This window comes from Enoplosus armatus, chromosome 9 (assembly GCF_043641665.1).
Source record: "Enoplosus armatus isolate fEnoArm2 chromosome 9, fEnoArm2.hap1, whole genome shotgun sequence".
Lineage (NCBI taxonomy): Eukaryota > Metazoa > Chordata > Actinopteri > Centrarchiformes > Enoplosidae > Enoplosus > Enoplosus armatus.
This window is the reverse complement of record NC_092188.1, coordinates 6,841,357-6,862,536: the sequence shown is the minus strand read 5'-3', so window position 1 is coordinate 6,862,536 and position 21,180 is coordinate 6,841,357. Positions and strand designations below refer to the sequence as shown.

The 21,180-nt window shown below is 39.9% G+C and overlaps 1 protein-coding gene across 1 annotated transcript in view; it reads right to left on the bottom strand.

The window, feature by feature from the left end:
- Positions 1-21,180, bottom strand: part of myom3 (myomesin 3) — a 50,829-nt gene that overhangs the window by 5,982 nt on the left and 23,667 nt on the right. The window contains exons 11-26 of the mRNA XM_070911577.1: positions 20,877-21,076; positions 19,630-19,683; positions 17,542-17,669; positions 15,161-15,344; positions 13,802-13,976; positions 13,502-13,623; positions 12,089-12,276; positions 8,753-8,879; positions 7,026-7,207; positions 6,577-6,691; positions 5,897-6,053; positions 5,362-5,468; positions 4,990-5,034; positions 4,537-4,673; positions 1,792-1,936; positions 192-251 (exon numbers count right to left, since the gene is read on the bottom strand). Coding sequence (XP_070767678.1) covers positions 192-251; positions 1,792-1,936; positions 4,537-4,673; positions 4,990-5,034; positions 5,362-5,468; positions 5,897-6,053; positions 6,577-6,691; positions 7,026-7,207; positions 8,753-8,879; positions 12,089-12,276; positions 13,502-13,623; positions 13,802-13,976; positions 15,161-15,344; positions 17,542-17,669; positions 19,630-19,683; positions 20,877-21,076 — 2,126 coding nt within the window. The remainder of the gene's footprint in view (positions 1-191; positions 252-1,791; positions 1,937-4,536; positions 4,674-4,989; positions 5,035-5,361; positions 5,469-5,896; positions 6,054-6,576; positions 6,692-7,025; positions 7,208-8,752; positions 8,880-12,088; positions 12,277-13,501; positions 13,624-13,801; positions 13,977-15,160; positions 15,345-17,541; positions 17,670-19,629; positions 19,684-20,876; positions 21,077-21,180) is intronic.

The window sequence follows — 21,180 nt, the reverse complement described above, 5'->3', positions numbered from 1 at the left end:
ATGAAAGAGAGTCATGTTCGTATCTTTCTAAGCTATGTGGTGTCACTCGCTCACTTTATAATACACTGATATAACACAGGTATCGGTTCAGCAAAACACTCGCACAATATTTACTGCCATGCTGGGCCCAGCAGCAAAGGCTCTCACGTATTTTCTATACAGTGTGTTACTGATGTTTGAAGACTTCTCACCAGACTTTCTCTCATGGTCACGGCGTTTTGCATCAGCCAGGGCCAGCGTCTGACGAAACTCTGACAGAGACACAAACAATATCAGGCTGAGTGCATAACAGAAGAATCACACAGGTCGTGTAGAGAGAAGTGACGATAACCTGTTCCTCGAAAAGGTTCTCATTTCCCAAATTAACTGCTGAGCCAATCTCAGGAGGGGTGCATGTGTGGGTGAGGAAAGTGTACTTTTGGGTGAAAGTAGCCTAAAATGGACAGTGGAAATAAACAAAAATAAAAACAGATAATACAAAATGAAATATAAGATAAAATAATCTTATGATAAGTATTGGATAATGTATTCATCCCAGAGGAAATTTAAATCATTTTCTTTCCTCAATTCATCGTGGTACAAATAGAAGATCAGATATTTGCCATCCAGAAATAATTACATCATGAATGCAGAAAAAACATTATCTTTAATTTGACCTCATGCAGCATGTAAAATGACAACTGCAATCAATAACACATCACACATTCTTGAACTCTGACATCCCTTTGATGCATATTTGAGAATAATCTGGTCCTTGGGGGTCCTGGTGGTCGAGTGATTAAGATGCATACCATGTAAGTGCAGCATCACTTCTTCGATTCTGACTGAAACGGCTAAAAAGTGATCTTCTCCTGAGTTAGGCTAATCATTTTACTAATTTCCACTCAAAAAAATACAGATTAATTTAAAAACTGACTTTCACTTGGATTTTATGTCCCTACACATATGCACTGCAAGAGCACGCTGATCACCACAGTTTACAGTAATCAAGGTCCTTTTATGATGAAAACAGCTCAGAAAATGCAAATGAGCTGCTCAGTCTGAGTATGCTTTTTAAAAACTCATGGTTGTACAACAGAGTGTTTGAATTGCAAATGTCATTTAAAAAAAATGTTTTCACCAAGATATTGGATTTCTTTTTCATTCATTTATTTAATATTCAAAATAAACACAAAAATAATGAGCACTTTAAACGTCTCTCCCAGGGACATAGTTGGGATTTTAAAAATACAGAGGTCATAAGACGCCACCATGAAAAATTTGGAGGAGACATTAAAAAAAAAGTTGTGATGTTTTATATTTTATTCAGTCACATGTTTTAGTAAATTTTATTTCCCAACATGAAGACCAAAACATTAAAAGCCTTCTCCACTCTGCCAGGAATAAACATCCCAGGAGGAAATTCTTAATTATCTATTTACTGCCTTAAAGCAATTACATTTAAATAGACTGACTCTAAAATAAACTGGAGTTAGTTAATTGCAGGATGGTTGCTAGAGTTGCTAAAACCTTCAAATTCCCAGAAAACAAATACAGAGGTCATGACCTCAATGGTAGCTAGAGCCCTAGTCTCACCTAAACACCCAGTTTCAAAGCGAAATACGTCACATTAAGGAAGTAAAGATAACATTTCATCACTGCGTCAGTGTAAGTGTTGATCTAGTGTGATGTCACATTCACATTAATGCCTTTTGTGTTCTGTTGTTCCTCCACATTTGTGCTTGTCTTTCATTATGGTATGTAAAAAAAACCAACATGACAAGTTAGTTGGGAAGTAATTGACTGACTTACTTTGATCCACAAAGACCAAAGTGAACTGGTTTTTGGCACGGCCGTCCCGCAGCTGAGCCGTGTACGAGCCCTCGTCCTCTTGAGAGAGATGATCAAACAGTATCTCCACCAGACCGCTGGCCTTGTCAAAGTTGATCTTACGGTGCTGCAGAAGAGCAAATAAGCACATTGCCACACATGCAGCACACATCAGCTCATATCCAGATAGATGATCCCAGATGACACGCCACTTGCAATCTACTGTAGAGTCACGCAGAGATAATTTAACGTGAATCAGTGCATGAAAAGAGTCTGAAATGACAAATGCACACTGTCGATGAAATATTCCTTTTTTCTAACAAGTGCACAAACACACACACAGTCGTGTTTCCATCACTTCAGAGGACATTACATTGACTTGCATTAATTCCCTGGAGACTTACCCTAACCTTAACGTAGCCTTAAACCAAGTCTTCACCCTAAAGTTTAATGATTTTTGTTTAAGTTAAGTTTAAGTTTTGTCCCCAAAAGGAAGGCGAGTCCCCACAATGAGACTGTGTGAACGGATTTATGTCCCCACAACACGAGTAATACAAGGCCACACACACACACACACACACACACACACACACACACACAAACACAAATTCAAACAAACAGACACACATAGGAAGCAGCCTTTGAGCTAATTTTCATGGCTTTTATGTTCATCAAGATAAGTGTATGCCTTGCATGTTGATAGGCCTCAGTGACGGATGTGATTTGAGATGTATGGCAAGCCTAAGGGCCCTAATCAGCTAAATGGCTTTTGAATTCGCAAACCTCAGCTGTGATCATTTAGAAATAACGTGTAATCAGTACTGTTCAGATGGAGCTCTGATATTGGGAAATAATGGAATAAATGAAAATGAAATACAGATGATGAATGGGAGCAGCTGAATATAAAGCAGTCGGCCGCCTCACACAAGCAGGAGCAAACACAGACACACAAAATGCATCTGACAGAGTTGCGAAACCACAATAAATACACTGTGTTGTATTTGCTTTTCCCTCTGTGGACATGTCAGTGCATGGTTCAATAACCTTGACGGCAGCGCTGATTATTTTTAGCTTGGTGTCGTAACATATATCAGTGCTGAGGAGGTTTGTTCACATTCAGTTTGTGTTCCTTGATGATTATACTGTTGTTTTATTTTAGGTCTTTGAAATGGCAGGTGAAATCACTGCGGCGCTATTTCCCATGTTCGTTCTTGCTGTAGCATTACGTTGTTTTGTCAATAATACGGTAAGAATGTTTATGAAATTGCTTTTTGTTTTTGTTGCAAATGGCTATGGCTTTTACTGAGATGTTTTATGAAAGTAAAGGTCATTTTTGAGATATGTGAGATGCATATTAAGTGCAAGTATACAAATTTCACAGGAAATGTCACAGGAAATACACGTTATTATATTATATGTCATTGCCATGCCATTCACCCATGCCCATATCAAATTGTCTGTTCATTCCACCTTTGCCTTTCTTTGGCATCTAACCAAAACTGACACATGTACCAGATGTGGGCTCCTTCTCCACCTTCAGCTCAGTTGATCCTCCTGTCTCCTGGACTTTGTTAAATTAGCTCAGTTCCCAGACCTTTCTGCTGCCTCGCACACCTGCTCTTCATCTTTGTTGGCAGCCTCAATTTCCTGCCATCCAGGATGTTTACTAAAACACTAACAGCTGTTTTCGATTGATAGTGACTTGTCATGAACACAGATGCGTGCTGCTAATGTTATAAGAACCTTGCTGAGTTGCATGACATCTGTAAGTTTCCTACTTTTTGTGCATGAAGAGATTTAGAGATACATTTATTTGACGTTTATATTTCTTTTAGTGGTATATGTTTAGTACAATATGTCTTGATTAAATCACTGGTAACTCGAACTTTAAATCATGACCACATTACTGTAATGTAATTAGCGCCATTTGAAAATGTAGTATAGTATATAGTCTCTCACAAACTCTATAGCGGGTCTCAAGATAAATCTCAAGGACCACAAGATAATATTACCTTTATTTAAACTCAAAAAATCATTGGCCCTCATTTACAATGATGTTGAGTAATGATTAAAGAAATAAAGTATTTTACTGCATTTTTCTCTAATTTGTGCTACTTCTACCTCTTCAGAATCCATCAAATAAGATGAATACTGCATAGTCTCACCTCCACTGCCCTATAAAATCCTTCAAAAGGGACAAGTCTATGAAAAATCCCTACTCATAACCCATGATCACACTGAGGCCATAACTTGTGATGTGGGATCACAAGAAGACATTGTTTAATTTTAAGGGGTCATGAGACAAAAAGGTTGGGAACCTCTGCTCACTCATTTCTGTCAGAGTGGCAAACTGAATTCTTCATGAACTAATATGGCTAATCAGGACTTGACAATTCCCCCTCATACAGGCGATATAAATGGCTTTTCTACCCTAATTTAGCAACCATGAAGTCAGCAACTCAAGAAACTGTGGGGTGACAAGGCGAAGGAGCTCTGGCAGGTACTCATAAAACTAGAGTAACAATGAGTAACTTCTGTAAAGCGATAATGCTTTTCCAGAATGTAGAAACATAACACATGCCCATTGGTGGATCCTTTTATCCAAAGTGCCTTACAGTATAAAGTAGTTTTTTTTATCAGCAGTGGAAGTCAAATCCTCTAACTCTGCCAGAGTTTGTGACATGCTCGTACTTTCTAAGCTGCAGCATCGCAGGATAACCTGCTTACCGGAGTGCTGGAAATTTCTCGGTCATTGAAGATGAGACGGAGCTCAGCAGCGTTACTCAGACTCTCTGTCTGAAGCCAAAGACGTACGTCACCTTTCTCAGAAACCTCCACCTGCCAGCCCGACTTCAGAGCTATCACTGCCAAAAAACGAACACAGAGCATTTCAGGATATGCTGAATTCGATTAGACGATCGTTTAATCAATGTAGAATACTTAATATGTACAGATTAATTTTGCTGACCAGTCTCGCTTTGTCTTTACACCATTTGTCTGAAAGTACTGTATTTTCAAGTCAATATATCAGTGCAACAATACCAATAATTTCTGTACATTTATGTTTACTGCTGAGAGTTACACTGATACCAGCTGATGAACTATCCTTTTCAAGTGTGATTTCTCTTAAATGTTGCTGAGCACCTTCCTTCATAACAGTACAATGTCTTTGGTACATACGTGGATTTCTGACGTTCCAGCTGAGTTCTTTGAGTCGTTCAAGGTCTGCAAAGAAGTAAAACAGTAGCTGAAGGTTAATTAAACTTTGATCAGGACTCACATTTCTTAGTACTTAGATATTGTCAAAGTACCAGTGAGTAAAACAATGGCTCGCATGCCTCTATTTTTAAGTTGAAAGTTGATTGAACACATATGCTTAGCTGAACGAGTGACCTTGTGGAAGTGGCTGTAGCAGCATAATTATTTGCTTGAGAGAAAAGCTTGATAACACTTAAAATTGAACAGTTGAACTGTGTTTTTGTCATTGTGCCTGAGGTGAAGTTGTGAATTGGACAAGACTGTTTCCTAACCTTCTGGTCTATTTTAGTTTACCTTCAGCAGTGAAGTCGTAGCTGGACGACAGGTTTGGGTTGTCGCTCATCTCCACGGTGTAGAGACCCAAATCCTCCTCAGAGGGGTCTGTGAAGGTGAGGACTGACCTGACGGACAAATTGAAAAACAGACAGATGCATCTAGAGAGCATCTTCAGCCTCTTGTTTATCCGTGCACCCTGCAGCACAGGGTGTCGTGAGCCATCAGACTTCACGGTGCTTTCTGTCCCAATAGTGTTATCCCAATGTCTTTCAGCCAGCAGAACTTAAAATGAAATTATTGTTTTACATGTTGTTAATGAGGTGTGAATGTGAGAGCTGGCAGGCAGGCTTCCCTAAAGCTAAGAGAAGAGATAATTCAAAGTGGCTTGCCTTCAATGAGAATCCCAGTGAGAAGTACTCCAAAAATGTTGCTTTACAAAGCAAATTCAAAAGGTCTGGACCACGTCTAATGTTAATGTAATCTCTATTTAAATCCTATTATTTAAAAACATAAAGTAATTTGTCATATGATCCATCCACATGAACAACCATACCCATTCTTCTTGGTTTCCTCCCGAGCTCTCCCGGCGTCAACGGGCTCTGCGTAGTCTTTCCTCCAGAGGAACTTGCTCTCGTCGCTCCTCTCATCAGCCTTGTAGCCCAGATATATGAAACCATCATCGTCCACTCCAATCTCAATGTTTTTGGTGCCTGAGGATGAGCGAGTCGGTTAGTGTGGTTCATACTTTTCCATTTAGTCTGCAATATGCTGCTGACGCCATCAGCAAATTCCTAGCATTATATATACACTGTATTTTATTGTGTTTTCTCACTTTTTCGCACTTCATTTATCCATACTCCCTATGCTGAAAAGTAACATATTCAAATTAAGAGATTTTAATAAAGTATGTTCCAATTTCGCATTGGTTGGTTGCAAAAATGCTACATGTGCTGTACGATGTAAATGTTTTTGCAATGTCATCACTGGATTAAACCGATGTTCTCAGTGCTTGAGTGGGCATAAAAAAGGGCATTTAAAGGAAAAGTTTGACAGTTTGGGAGCTAAGCTAAGCTAACCGTCCCAAAACTATAAATAACTATCACACAGACTGGAGTGTGTGGATGCTTTTCCTATTATTATATATTGTATCTTAGGTCCAGAACCTCCAACAAGCCTCTGAGGTTAACTTTTTTATTACAATATTCGTATATATCTGGAGCCTTGATGCCTGACCTGGTCGGGTCTGAGCTGTGACCGGCTCAGTGGGCAGGGAAGCACAGCCCACTCCAGCCTCATTGACAGCCGACACACGGAGACGGTAAGTCTGACCCGCCTGAAGACCCGACACCTGGATGTCATAAGAAACACATCAAATATTTACAGACCATTGTCATATTTTATCATGATTATTTCAACATTTGGACCCACAGAAAGACAGGGAATGAAGTGCTGGAGCACTTCAACTTTCTGCTAGGTGGATTTTTGGAGTAATAATAATTTACTGGCACTCACAGCTATTAAATACATTCATACTTTATACAACACAGGAATTGCGTGAACTGTATTAAATCAGGTAATGGACAAATCCTGATTATAAATCATCAACTTCAAATATATGAGTGTACTTTATCTTTCTGTTATCTTGAACTGAAGCTTGTAAACATTTTTACAGCTTCACTCACCTTGTAATGTGTGTCAGACGTTGGCTTTTCATTCAAAGCAGTCCAGTTGTCTGATTGGTCACCCTGGCTGATTTCCAGCAAATAGCCAGTGACGGGGCTCCTTCCTTCATAGAGCGGAGCCGCCCACAGCAGCACCAGGGAGCTGTTTCTCACCTCCCTCAACTCCAGGTCATAGGGGCAACCTGAGACAGGAGAGGAGCATGGACAAACAGTATATCAGGGTCAATGTTTTTGTGCAGGGGAGCTATAATTGTGGAGTTACAGAGTGTGTGTGTGTTTGTGTTCAAAAACCCACTGACTAATAAAACTTCACACTGAAGTAAACTACAAGAAAAATAAAAAACAAGGAAAATATATTGGTCTGTATATATTCCCTCAGTGACCACATCGAAACCAAACAGGACTTCTTCATCACATTCACCAGAAATAGGAGTAAAGTCAAGATGAGTACCTTGACTTTCCTTCATCCACCCCTACTGACTATATGCTGGCACGTGGCAGTTCATTTGCTTAATGATTTTCGGTCGCTTTTAAATTATTAACGGCACAGAGGAAAGCCCATTTACCAAGATTAATGAGCTGCGCTTTAAAAGTGGCATTAGTGAGAAAGCCTCTCTCCGTTCTCAATATTAATGTCACAAGAAGCTGATATGAGCCGGGCCAGAAGTGCCGGGCTGCCGACTGAGCCACAACATACTGGAGTGACTTTGTGGGTGTGTGTGTGTGCTTGTGTCCACATAGAGTGTGTATGTTTGCAATAATAATGCAAGGGCTTAATTTCCACAGGGAATGGGAGGGCATGTCCCTGTCACTTTTCAAAATCGTACTTTTATTGCTGCTAAAATCTCTCTAAACATTGTTCTTTTACTGTCCGTCCACATGAGAGAAGAGAGGGGTTGATAAAAATGTTGATATTTTCATCTGAGTCTCTTTCAGTTATTACCTTGCAGTCAATGCAATGAGCAGAGAGTTGTGCATCCAGTGATTTACAGACTTTTTTGCCCTTGGTTTCGTCTCTCAGGCTACATACATACAGCAATTACTTGTTGACGGAGGTTGTTAGGGCTGTATGCCTGAAAGGAGTACCTGCAGACACTCAGTTAATACTCTCCTAAAAAGATGCTTGAATAAAACGTCTATCAAAGATAAGGCAGTAAAGGACAAAGTTCCTTGTTGGAAAGATGCAAATAAAACAATCATTTCTATCAAGGAAACTAAACTTGATATTGTTACTGAATTAGGTTAACTCTGGATTCAGTGTCTTGCTCAATATTAAAGGACAAATCATATAAACACACATAATGAATTCCACTACCTCTAACTCGAGGCTATTATTTTAGCTTTTATTTCAGCTACTGTATTACACACTTGACTGCTGACCTCTGCTTCCATTTTGCACTTTAATGGGATAATATGCAAATAGCCTGTTTTTATTCTGGTACTTCATTTTGGCCTATTTTGTTGTGAGACGGCCGTATGCACTTTTAATGGTGTAATTTGAATTAAAAATAAAATGGTAGTGCGTGGTCACCTTCAGTTGATGGATTGTATTTGTATCACTCTCACGTTTTTTTTTCCAATACAATTTTTGTTATGTAAACAGTCTTTAGGAGAAACTGTAGGTCAGGATGGAACAGCAGAAGATCAATGTTCTGAAGTAAAGTAAGGATTTTAAGGGACATCCACTTTCTGAATGAACTGGTTTGAAAGTGACACATTCTCCTCACCTGGCTCCGGCATCGTCCACTTCTCACACAGGAAAGCTTCACTGGCCTCAGAGGGCTTCCCGACGCCAGCAACATTGGCAGCAAACACACGGAATTGGTAGAAGTGTCCACTCGCCAGGTTGCAAACCTATGGAAATATATCAGGCGTAGAAAAGCTGATTAGCTCTAGTGAAATGATGGTAGTGTCCACCAATAGGTGCAGATGACATTTACAGTATAGAAGCTTACTTTTGATTCTATTAAAAGAATATATATATCAAAACCACAATTAAGGACATGCATGAATATTAAACAAAGGTTTGGTCCTGAATCACACGCTACATCTCACTTTAGTTGCACTGTTGAAAACTGGTTCTTTCTGTAGCCACTGAGGTTAGCAGATTTAAAAGTTTTCAGGAGGACATTGTGTGATTGAAGTGTCACTTTTCCATTAAATTGTTTGACAAAGCCCTGAAATATTCTGCTGTACAGATGATCAAACTCAAAATCAATTCTGATGTGTTTAAGTTTGTATTTATTCTGATTTCTCCAGTATAATACGGTACATGTTTTATCAGTGGTCTATGAATTTTGGTGTAGACAATAAAGGTCTGACTTTTCTTTGATTTAAACTTCTTTGTAGCATTGTTTAATGCAACATAAAACTTTTATTCCTTCACATAAATCAAAATGATGTTTTTGAGGGAAACACGGATCAGTTGGCACATCGTACCGGAGCAGAAGTTCCCTGGTTGTACAGTTACACCCTTCCAGACTCAAGCAGGCATTTTACAAGATATTAGCTCGACTGCTGCTGCCGCCACAGCATTTTTTGAGCCCCCGAGACGCTATGGCCTTGGGAAGAGAAAGGGTTCAGCCTTATTGATCTGTGCATTGATCTTCCTATTCACAGCCACTTAGACTTTAAGGCCCTTATCGCCTCCGTGAACAGTTGTGAACTTCTACCGCTGCTCTCGCCTCTCTCCCGGCGACTAATTGACACAACCAGAGGGAGCTTATTTCACAGTAATGGCAATCGCTATCTAAAAACCAATTTCTCCCCACCTACCACCCCCTTCATTATCTATAGATCCTTCTCTAACCACATTTTGGTAGAATGACAATCTTCTTATCAGATCGATACACAGAAATGTAAAGGTTGCCTCACAAAATTAGTGGAAGAAAGAACAGCTTTCATCCACTAGATGGCGAACAAGCTGCATTTGATTAATTTAACACATTTGTTTGGGTTCCACCTCTTTGCACAGTGTTTTCCTCAGGGAAACATCATCAGGCTTGGCTGCTGAGAGACTGAAACCATGACCTGTGCTCCATCATGGCAAACTTAAAGCTATACTGATACTCCCTTCATATTTACTTTTATCAGTAATGCAAAGTAACGTGCAAAGTAAGTTTGACTTTACTTGAGTCTATTTAATTCATATTTATACTTCTACTCCACTACATTTCATACATTTCAGAGGGAAATATTGTACTATCTGACAGCTATAGTTACTAGTTACATTGCTGGTTAAGGTTTGATCATTAAAACCTTAACCTGATAAACGTACAAAATACAATGCATTGTTAAGATTAAAACAGTGGCTCCCAACAGATAATCAGTGTGTAGTTGGGGCCCCTTGTCATGTTTCAGATGTTAGTAGTTCCACCAAAGAGACATTTTCCTCTTGATTTAAATGAAATTAAAGAACTTTGTTTCTTCTTTTGTTCCCATGAATGATCCCACGAAATGATTTATTTTGTGGCCCTTTACAGGGGACTGACCCTTAGGTTGACCACCACTGGACAAAACTACCTAACTATATAATAATGTATCTAAGAATGTGATATATAATAATATATTATCAAAAGGGGAAATTATTCTGTAGAATGAGCACTTTTATATTTATATAAATTATATATATGTATATATATAATTACATATTTTTTGTATTTTTAAAGTGTTGTGTTGGTAATTCAAATGATCTGTGTACGTCTCGTTTGTGGTGGAATTTTAATCCAAGGAGAAGTGGAACAGATTCACATCTGTTTGTGTTCTAATGAAGCAGGATCACTGACATGTCTTCCTGACAGCTTAAGTTGCAGAAGCTTTCATGGCAAAGTCATTTACATTTTGTGCACAACTCCAACCCGGAAAAGAAAGCTGGCCCTGAGCACAAAATCGCAGCACAATCAATATTACAATTACTCTAATTTGCATGCAGGAAGCCGGCAACCTGATTTAAATAACAGCATACAACACCTCAGGTGGGAAGTGGAGATTGCACTTTTTGAGGATGTGAGGTTGTTGAAATTGCTCATTTACCCCAAATGTGGGAGCTGCACATTCTCATCAGAGGGCTCCTTCTGGGAAAGGGGTCTCCAATCCTCAACACTCCGCACTTCACAACATGTAGGGCTAATCTTAATATAGTGGCACAGTCATTTTTTTTCTAATTAGCTTTGTCTTTGTTTTTTCCAGAGGCTAAAAACAACCACTCACACATTTGCACAATGTCTAATTAGTGAGCACCTGTAATCTCCCTGAGACAGGTTAAAGATTTAACTTTCCTCCAGGTCTCCATGGACACTGCTTGTTGCCTAGTGACACAGCCAATGTGGATGAGGGAGCGTTTAGCCAATATTGCCATTATTTTGAGGCACCACTGCTAAATGGAGAGATCATTTATATTGGAATAATTATATTAAAGCTACGCCCTTAGTGGTGATAGCGACTACAAATGTCTTTGTTGGCTTACTGTGGGATTTTTTTATTGATTCTTTTACTCTTTTTCTCATCAAAAGTTGAAAAATAAATTATTTGTTCTCGTACTATGTCAGTGAACAGAAAAGACACTGTTACTGCAAGTTCACATGTGCATTATGTAAAACATCTTCCAGCATTGCATATGATGTGAAATGAAAATACGTGCAAGCACAGTGGTGCTTTGAGCTAAATGCTAACGTCGGCATGCTAACATGTTTAGCAGGCATAATGCTTATAATGTTCAGAAATCTTAGTGTAAACAAAACACACCGTACAGCTGAGGATGATGGAAATCACCATCATTAGTTTTGCAAGTATTTGGTATTAAACCAAATTATTGGACAAATTAAACTTTTTACCTGATGGTAGTGCTAGAGGACAAGTCAGCAGATCACCAGATTTATAAAGATTCATCCTCTGGGCACCGTGAATGTTTGTACACAATTTCATGGCAATACATCCAACAGTTGTTGAGATATTTCAGTCTGGACCAAAGTGGTGGACCGACATTGCCATCCCTTGATCCATGGCACGAGCAGGGCTAACAACCACACTACACCATAATTGCATCACGTTGGAGCATTACTGACCTTAAACTGCCTCTCTTTGGCAGGCTTGACATTGACCTCTCTCCACGTTTCCATGCCCTTTTCCTTCTGGTCCAGGTAGTATCCACGCACAGGGTCTCCCCCATTACAGGCGGGGGCCCTCCAGCCCAACACCATCTCTGATCCAGTGCAGAGCAGCAGGGCGATGTCAGAGGGAGCAGAAGGAACACCTGACAGAAGCAGAATGATAGAAGAGAGGTGATAGAGGAGAGAATCTCAGCAGGCTGCCATTCTTGCTAAATAGACCGCGAAATGACAATAACTCCCTGGCCGACTACAACTCCTGTCGAGAGTTGCAAATTCATAACTCAAGGCCTATATTAAGCCTACCTAAATTAGACTGAAAGAAATATTCAACTCATATTCTATTTGATAAAGACGTATTCCCCACAAAGAATTGGACTTCAGCCATTTATCCTCAGGTAATGGCTGAGTGGCAGAATAGGTGTGAGAATATATTCCGGCAGTGAGTGGCAAGCAAAATGAGTCATCATTGTACTGTACTGCAGGCTGCAGAGAGCACATTATCAGAGGCTGCAACACAGGAAGTAAGAAGGGTCAGTAGCGCTTCTACAGGCACATCTCCACACAGCTCAATACCAACCACAACCACACCATTCATTTTATATACGGTCAGAGAGAGTGAGAGAGAGTCATCTGGTGAAGGCTACATAACAAAACGTATGGAGAATGACATGTGGAAGCAGCACAAGCTCAGTTGAGTATGACCCCAGTGGCATTAGACAGTGTTATGCTACAACATTATAAGCCGTTCTAGCCCACAAATACTTTTCCTCCTTGTGCGACTTGAGTAAAACGCTTTCAAAAAATGCTTTTGTGCCACCTGAAAAGCTGCAAACATGTGGAAGACAACTGTATGACAAAGGTTTCCGTAATCTGAATGCTAAAAGTATTTTCTAACTCTTACACATTTTTCAACTTTGAGGAATACACATGCATTCTCAGAGAGGGAGAGACTACAAACACAAATAAGTCTGTTTGAAAAGTTCTTGTGAATAAACTTTAACATTCTAAACTTTATAACTATTATTATCTCACAGGCCAAGAAATGATGTGTTTTGGTTTAAATCTAACCTACACTTACACAGAACATTTCTCTGATGTAGAGTACAACATTTATTTATCTGTATTCTTTACTGTGTTAGTGTTGGATAGCTGTAAGAATAACAAATATATATATATATATTTTTAAACAAAAATACACTGACATTTAAATACTACTTTTAATACTATGAGCTTTAAAATAAACCTCTACGAGAAGAGCCATGAGATGCTCAGTTAGTGAAAGCATCAGGAAAAGTCTAGAAAGTCCTTGATACTTGAGTTGTGTCCTGAAAGAAAATATTTTGGGACCTGGTTGGCACGTGCACTTACAAATGGCTGATCTGACGAGGATGGGCTGAGACTCATTCGAGTAGTTGCTGTTTCCTGCTCGGCTCACAGACTTCACCCTGAACACATATTCCCCTCCCCTTTTGAGGCCATGGACTGTAAATCTGAGGAGGAGAGATAAAGTGTCAATGTAATTACTTGGCTGTATTAATAGAAATATTATGTGGGAATTTTATTCAGCTGAAACTATTGTTTATTTTCTAATTAGACATTCATTGGAAAGACACCAACTATTGTACCTGCAGCCACCCAGAAACATATTTTAATATCTGCCCCCATTACCTGGGTTTGGTAACAGGCTTGTTGTTGACAGTCTTCCAGTCTTGTTTGCCAGTCTCACTGTAGTACAGGTAGTAGCCCAGGATGTCGTCTTTTTCTTTGGGCTCCTGCCACTGGAGCAGCACCGAGGTGTCTGTGTCTCTGACGGCCATGACAGAGTGAGGTGGAGCTGGTGCAGCTGGTGGGGATCAGATGAAAAGCCATCAGGTACGACTTTAGCTTAAATCATCAATAGGACGTTAACTACGAGAGAGAATTCAATCAACTCTTCCTTTGATTTTGGAAAATTGATACAGAGCTTTAAAATATGAGCAAGTTTCATCCAGAGAAATGTAACCACATTACAGCATGTCATTCTGAAGCTGATCTGCTGAACAGTGATGGAAAGTACTATACTTAAGTATAACTATGGGGTACTTGTACTGAAGTTGAGCATTTCCATGTTGTGCTACTTTATATGTATATTCCACTACATTTGAGAGATAAATATTACTCTTACCACCCTACCACCCCATTTATCTGACAACTACAGTCCACATCCACATCCACAAACAAAATATGAAGCATTGTTACAGATGAAACAACCCATCAGTGTATAAAGTAGTTAAAATTAGCTCCACCTAAACAGCTACGACATTAAAATGCTGCTTACATGTTATCAAATTAATAATTATAATCTAATTGATAATAATGTAACAGGGGCCATGCTGTTTCATAAGTACTTTTACTTTTGACACTTTTACATTGCACTGATTTCTGTACTTGTGCTTCAGTAAAAATGTTAATATAGGAATATTGTTTTTACATTGTTGTATTGCTTCTTTCACTTAAATGCGAGTACTGCTGCTGCTCAGGGCGTTTAGCATCAATATTGTAGATGGTTACAATTTTAAGGTTTCATACTCAAAATAAGTCTCAATTCAGTGACAGGCTATGGAACATACATAAAACATACCATCAGCTCATTCATAAAAAATCCCTATTCTTTCTAAACTTGAGGCATAATTGTGCAAATTGTGATCCTAACGCAGAATGCAGCAACACAAGCAGAGAAATGTTCTTATAGGATGTAATCAAATCCCCAGAAAATCAAGTTGAAGTTATGATCATCTTTCGCATTACAAAACTATGTGTACACAACTACTCTAGGTACAGTACAGAGGTAAAAGAAGAAGAACTACAAAATCCAATTGGCCTTTACAACAGGCAGAGAAATAAATGGGCACAGTACATACTGGTGGACTCAGTGGAAACAATGCTGCAAAACTGCATCGCATACAGCTGGTGCCCTTTTTATTTTTTTCGCCCCGCCCCTCAAACAGCCTGAATCCACCACTGACGGCACGTAGCACATTTTCTCACCTTGTGGCTTTCCCAAGGAGATCAGTTCGCTCGGCTCAGAGGGGTCACTGACACCGTACTTGTTGATGGAGCGCACTCTGAAGCAGTACTGCTTGCCCTTGACCAGGTCAAACACTGGGAACCTGGGAGAGTTTACCACCATGTCCAGATTGGCCAGCTCCCAGCTGCTCTTCCCTGCCAGAGACTGATGCAAACACAGAATTGTGAAAATCACAAAGATAATTTCAAAAGCAGTATTTATCTCAAGGACATGTTCATTATTCAGTATCCTTCAAATATGCTTGAGGATTCAACTGCACAAGACTGAAGGACTGCCAAGACTGCCAAATACTCTTTAAGTCCCATAATTCATTCCAATTTTGCACAATCACTCACTCTGAGTTAACTGGCGATCATCTAGTTTCGGAGAAAAGGCATTTAACGTACAGACAAGGGCAAAGAGGAATAAAGACTGGCAGTTTGGTATGATAGGCAGAGAGACTTATATATAGCCATATAGGCAAAAAGACATATGGACATGCAGGTAAGTTGTGGACAACCAGCGACTCATCTTGACAGCTCTTCTTCATCTTTGTCAAAGTTAATGATGCTGTATGGTTCGAACCTTCTCCATGTTATAGTCTGCGTTTACTTTTCTGTTCTTCTCCTCTGAGTTACCATTATTTCCTTCTGTTACTCCCTGTTTGAGGGGGAAAACCTAACAATAGAACGGGGAATGTCAAAGACATCAGTGATTATGAAGTGCTTGCTCAAGGGCGAAAGGGATATTTGAATGTTCCTTTCATTATATAAGCGGAAGTGAAGCAGCAGGCTTTAGTAATTTCAGATGCCTTTGACAGATTTGACAGTTTTATTACCCTGGTAACTTACAGAAGTCCAATAAAAATCTATTTCCTGTGGCAGTTTTCTGATTATTAGAGCTAGAAGCTGTTGGGTGTCTGGCTTGATATTGGAGAGCTGAGGCCCTTTATTGTTGTAAGGAACAGGTCAGTTACCACACTGAAACACTGCTTCACAAGTCAAAACTACATCTCACTTCTGACTAATCTTAAACCCTCAGATCTCAGATGGTAGTTTTAAATCACTAGTTAGAAAGTAAAAAACTCTTTCAAGTATGCAAGCAGGAAAACCAAACCCCCAATGCCGGAGCACATGGCACGAAAGAGCAACATCAAGGTTTGTTTGCTTTTAATGAGTGCACAAATTCCCACTTAGGCTGACACCACAGTGGTAGAAGTGTGTGTATGTGTGTGTGTTTTGTTTTCCTCCTCCTGTCCCTTTGATTAGTGCTGTGGTCAGGAGCCTGCTGTTCATTTGGCTCACGTTCCAGCGTCGGACTGCTCAAACCCAACAAGCGACCGGAGGAGCTGATGATGCAAGAACATTGACCCTTGTGTTCAGTGGATGTGTAGGTATTACTAATTACAACGGTGGTTTGTGTTTGATTATATTTATACTTGTGTACAAGTGTTTTCTATACTAATGAAGACCAAAATCCTCCACAGTGAGGACATGTTCCTGCTCATCACTTCCTTAAGAGGCTACTAAGGGCAAACATTAATGTAAAGTCTCTCCTTTTAGCTCTGGTTTATTCTCCACATGCTAAAATGTTTCATAAAGTTGCGGGGAACTACACACGATGCTTTTATCAAAACACAAAACCATCTGACCAATTGTTAATAGAGAAATCATCTCGAGTCCAAATCACTGCAATGGAGTTTTGAAAAGACACTGAAGAAGCTTTTTGGATACACATCAAAAAGTCTTCAATCAACACTCCAGACCAGTGATTTCAATTCCTCTTTCTCCAGACATTGCCATCGTCTTGATGACTGAGATGAACCTTCACAGACATATTGCTGCACAATTTGGTAAAGAGAGCCTGAAACTTTACTTGTTGATGTACACAAGAAAAGACCAGCATCTGAGATTTGACAGAAAACCTTTTTTACCACATTTTTATACTTTTATCACTCGAAGACAGCAGCCAACTGTGAATTTCAGATGTCGGAGCTTCCTTGAATGCACCAGCTTTCAAAACCTTCCATTTTGTCCAGAACCTTATTACAATTAAACAATACAACAACTTTCACCAAAAAATACCTATTTCAAGTCAATTCAAAGTCTCTGCAAGTTGATGACATGACCTAAATCTGAAGTCTGCTTCGGAGGTCAGAAATCTAACTTACAGTATGTGTTGGAAAATGGTCAGCAGTAACATGATTTGCAGCTGATTTGCTGAAAACTTGAGAATGTTCCTTTAGGAGGAAAGAAGCTAGGTTTAGGTGAGGGGCAAGGGGATAACTGTAGTCAACCAAGATCCCCGGAGTTGTTGTAATATGAACATTTGTGTGTGTGTGTGTGTGTGTGTGTGAACTCACCCGCTCCACGTAGAAAGTGAGCGGCTCCCTGCCTCTTGGTTCAGGCTCGGTCCAGCTCAGCACCACGTGGGTGTCGCTCAGCTCGCAGGCGTGGACATTTGTGGGAGGGAAAGGAGCTTTGACCTGACCTGCAGAGCAAAGAGAGGAGGAGGCAGAGGAGGAAGAAGAAAAAACGTTAGAACAAAGTCAGTGAGAATGAAGTGATGGCTGAGATGCTGCTTTTTTAAAATTCTCTTTTTGTTAAAATATTTGCATCAGGAAATGTCATGCTTTGTCTGGTGAATTTGAGTCAAACACACAGTTTGTGAAATTTACCTGGCTGCCCCCAATTTCACCTCCCTTCATAAAACACAAGTATACCGGATAACATATAGTCAAATAGCTTGAGTCAGCACACTTTCAATGACACTCCAAGCGACTCAAGGACGATGAAAGTGTTCAGATCTTGTCAAAAGTCGTCGGTTTCGGCCTGTCTCTCTGTAAGTCTTGTCTCTCTGTTTGTATTCCCTGAAGAGTTGCAGAGCTGCAGTGATGGATCAGAGAGGAACTCCAGTCCAAAGAGAGCGCAGTGAAATGAGAGATGCTGATCTGGTAGGAGCAGCATGCCTGTGTGTGTGTGTGTGTGTGTGCGTGTGTGTGTGTACAGTGCGGTCTGTAAGTAGTGAAACATTTTTTTGCTCTGCACTCCAGCACACTGGACTTGAAATTAAACCATGACTATGAGGTTTAAGTGTAATGTTGGATTCTAAGGGTGTCTGATGTGTTCACATCCACATTTTATTTTATTTTAAAGAAACCAAAACGAGATATTCAGGGCCAAAAAGTGAAATTGCTTAACTTTTTGCTAAGCTAGGCTAATTGTCGCCTAAAGACTAACATAAAAGTGGAATTGGTCTTCTCGTGTAACTTGTGGCATGAAAGCAGATAAGCATATTTACTTGTTGAATGTTGATCTAATAAACAAGCACAGCATAAAGCAAGGAAGATGACAAGTGTCTCCTGATGTTTATGAGTCATAGGTTTCAAACAATTTGCAACCAAACATGAAATATAGTGACATTATTTAAGCTGATTTGAATTTGTCCTGCACATGTTGGTTCTCTGAATATGTTATTTACACACATTTCCCTTGATTGGGGGACTATTTACAAAAAGGGTCACCTTCACTGTTCTCCTGATGTTCATGTAAACACCTCAAATTAAAGTTGAACGTTGGAACTTTCACCTCATAATTATTGTTTAATTCAATTCAATTTCAAGCTCTGTACTTAAAGAGTACAGAGCTTGAATAATGACAAAATGTGTCACTGTTGTTATACTTACAGACCACACTGTTTGTGTGTGTGTTTGGACACTACTGGTGTATGTTTTCCTGGTGACTTCACTACGATCAGCCTTTAAACACCTGGCAACAAGTAAAACTTCTATAACATAATCTCTGTAAATATTATGTAATCATTTCTACTTGTAATGTAAGTCAGTTCAAATATAGCATTTAAAATGTGTGTGTATGTGTGTGTGTGAAGTTACGCAACATCAGTTTGATGGAAGAATAATCTCACTCAGTTTACTTGAATGTGTCTCTTTGTCATTTGATAACTTGGAAATAAGCTGCACACAAACACACATGCATACACACCTTCTGCTCTAGACCTCCGTTAAAGAATAGTACAAAGGAAGTGTGAATGCACTGTCTTTGCTACAATTATTTCCCTCCTCTTCTCCCTTTATCTCTCTCTGTCTGTGAGTTACATTGCCAAGGTTATCAGCCCTCTTCACAGGCATTGACATGACCTCAGGCCATTATGTGCATTTACCAGAATACCGCCAGGGACTGTTCATTCCTTTCACTTCTGTAAATGGAACAAATGCTCATTGCCTCAGCCATGCAATTACTGCAGCTCATTGTTCAATATAATATGAAGATGCATTAAGCTACAAGCCCGGGGCAGTCCACAGGCGAGGAGGCGGCATCCTGTGTGCCAGTAAAACATAGATTCTGTTTGATATCAGGCGTGGAATAGGTTCATATGGCATTGTTTTTATGACTAAATTATACACTGTGACATAAAAATACGACATTCTCACCTTCAAGTTCATCTTTTGTAATGGTGATCATCCTTCCTCCGTCCACTTTGACCACTGAGAAGGGAGGTTTGGGGGGGGGGGGGGGGCAGAGACAGATAGGTTGGGGCCAGAGGGAATAAAGAAGGAAGTCATATCAGGGTAATGAAGTTATATGAGAGCCCATGATAACACTATTAGTGTTAATGTTAGAGGAGCAGCCACTGGTAAGAGAGCCAGAGACACAGACACAGAGGTGAGAGAGAGCGACGTGGAACGATGGAGAGCAGGCTGGAGGCAAGTCAACCTTCTGTCTGTCCTTCATCTGTGTTTAATGATCCTCAGCATCTGACCAGAGCCCATCTGTCCTCCCTCTAACACACACGCACACACACACACACACACACTCACAGTCGCATACACACTCAATGATCTACGTTACATTGCATTCGATCGTTTTCATTCCTCCACTGTATTTAACAAGTAATCTTTTAAGATACAAAGTGTTCCACTCCATGCCATCAAGAAACTGTTGCAGTAACGACTGCAGAACCTTCCGGCTTTATAAAATGAGATCCACATCGATACGCCTACATCTGTTTCCCCTGCTCGTGCTGATATCTTTGCAGGTGCAACACAGCGACTGAGACAGATGAGGTGAATTAACAGAAGGAATGAGTTGCCAACACATTGTGGATGCTCTTTGTAGTAGCAGCTACAAACAAATGAAAGGAAAAAACCTGAATAAATGAGGGGAGAAACATAATGAATGCACACTCCACACAGGGCAATGATGTGAATCATGTGCTATGACCTTCACAGTCTCTCTACCACCATCATCAAAACATTATGGAAGTGCTCATCTCTCTGGTGGAGTTTTGGAGACTTGCAGAATCAATGCCAAGGAGCATTGAAGCTGTTCTAGTGGCTCATGGTGGCCCAACAACTGACCTGTAGCTTGGTTCATTTAGATTCAAGATGGAAATCTTCTTCATATCTTCTTTTTTATTCCACGAATGAGTATTTCCATTTTCTGTTACTTTGTACTTCCACTCCACTACATTTATCTGATAACAGTTACTAGTTACCTTGTAGATTCAGATTGATAATATAAAATATAATCAGCAAATACATTATAATGTATTATTATAGGTAAAGATAAGATACCGCTGGTGTTTCTTTACGTTTGTCACTAATTTGTGTTTCTCTATCTGTAGTGATGTGACATTTCACAAGTAGAAATTCGACTGTCACAGTGTGTTATGTGTTACCCATGGTCCTGGTGTGTTCCAGGGGATCTGCAGTGAGGACGGGCTCGGTAGCCTTGGAGGGGCGTCCTGCTCCAGCCCGGTTAACAGCACGAACCCTGAACTGGTACAGAGTTCCTTCCTTCAGGCCAAACACTGGGTAGTGGCACATTTTCTGAATATGCACATTGCAGCGCTCCCACTCACCCTGACTGACGTCATATCTGGAAAAAACAAAGAAAAATGCATAATGTTTGAACCACTTCATGTGTAATCTGCAGGGGGTGACATGAAAACAATTGTAAAGCATTTTACCCTGCAGAACAAC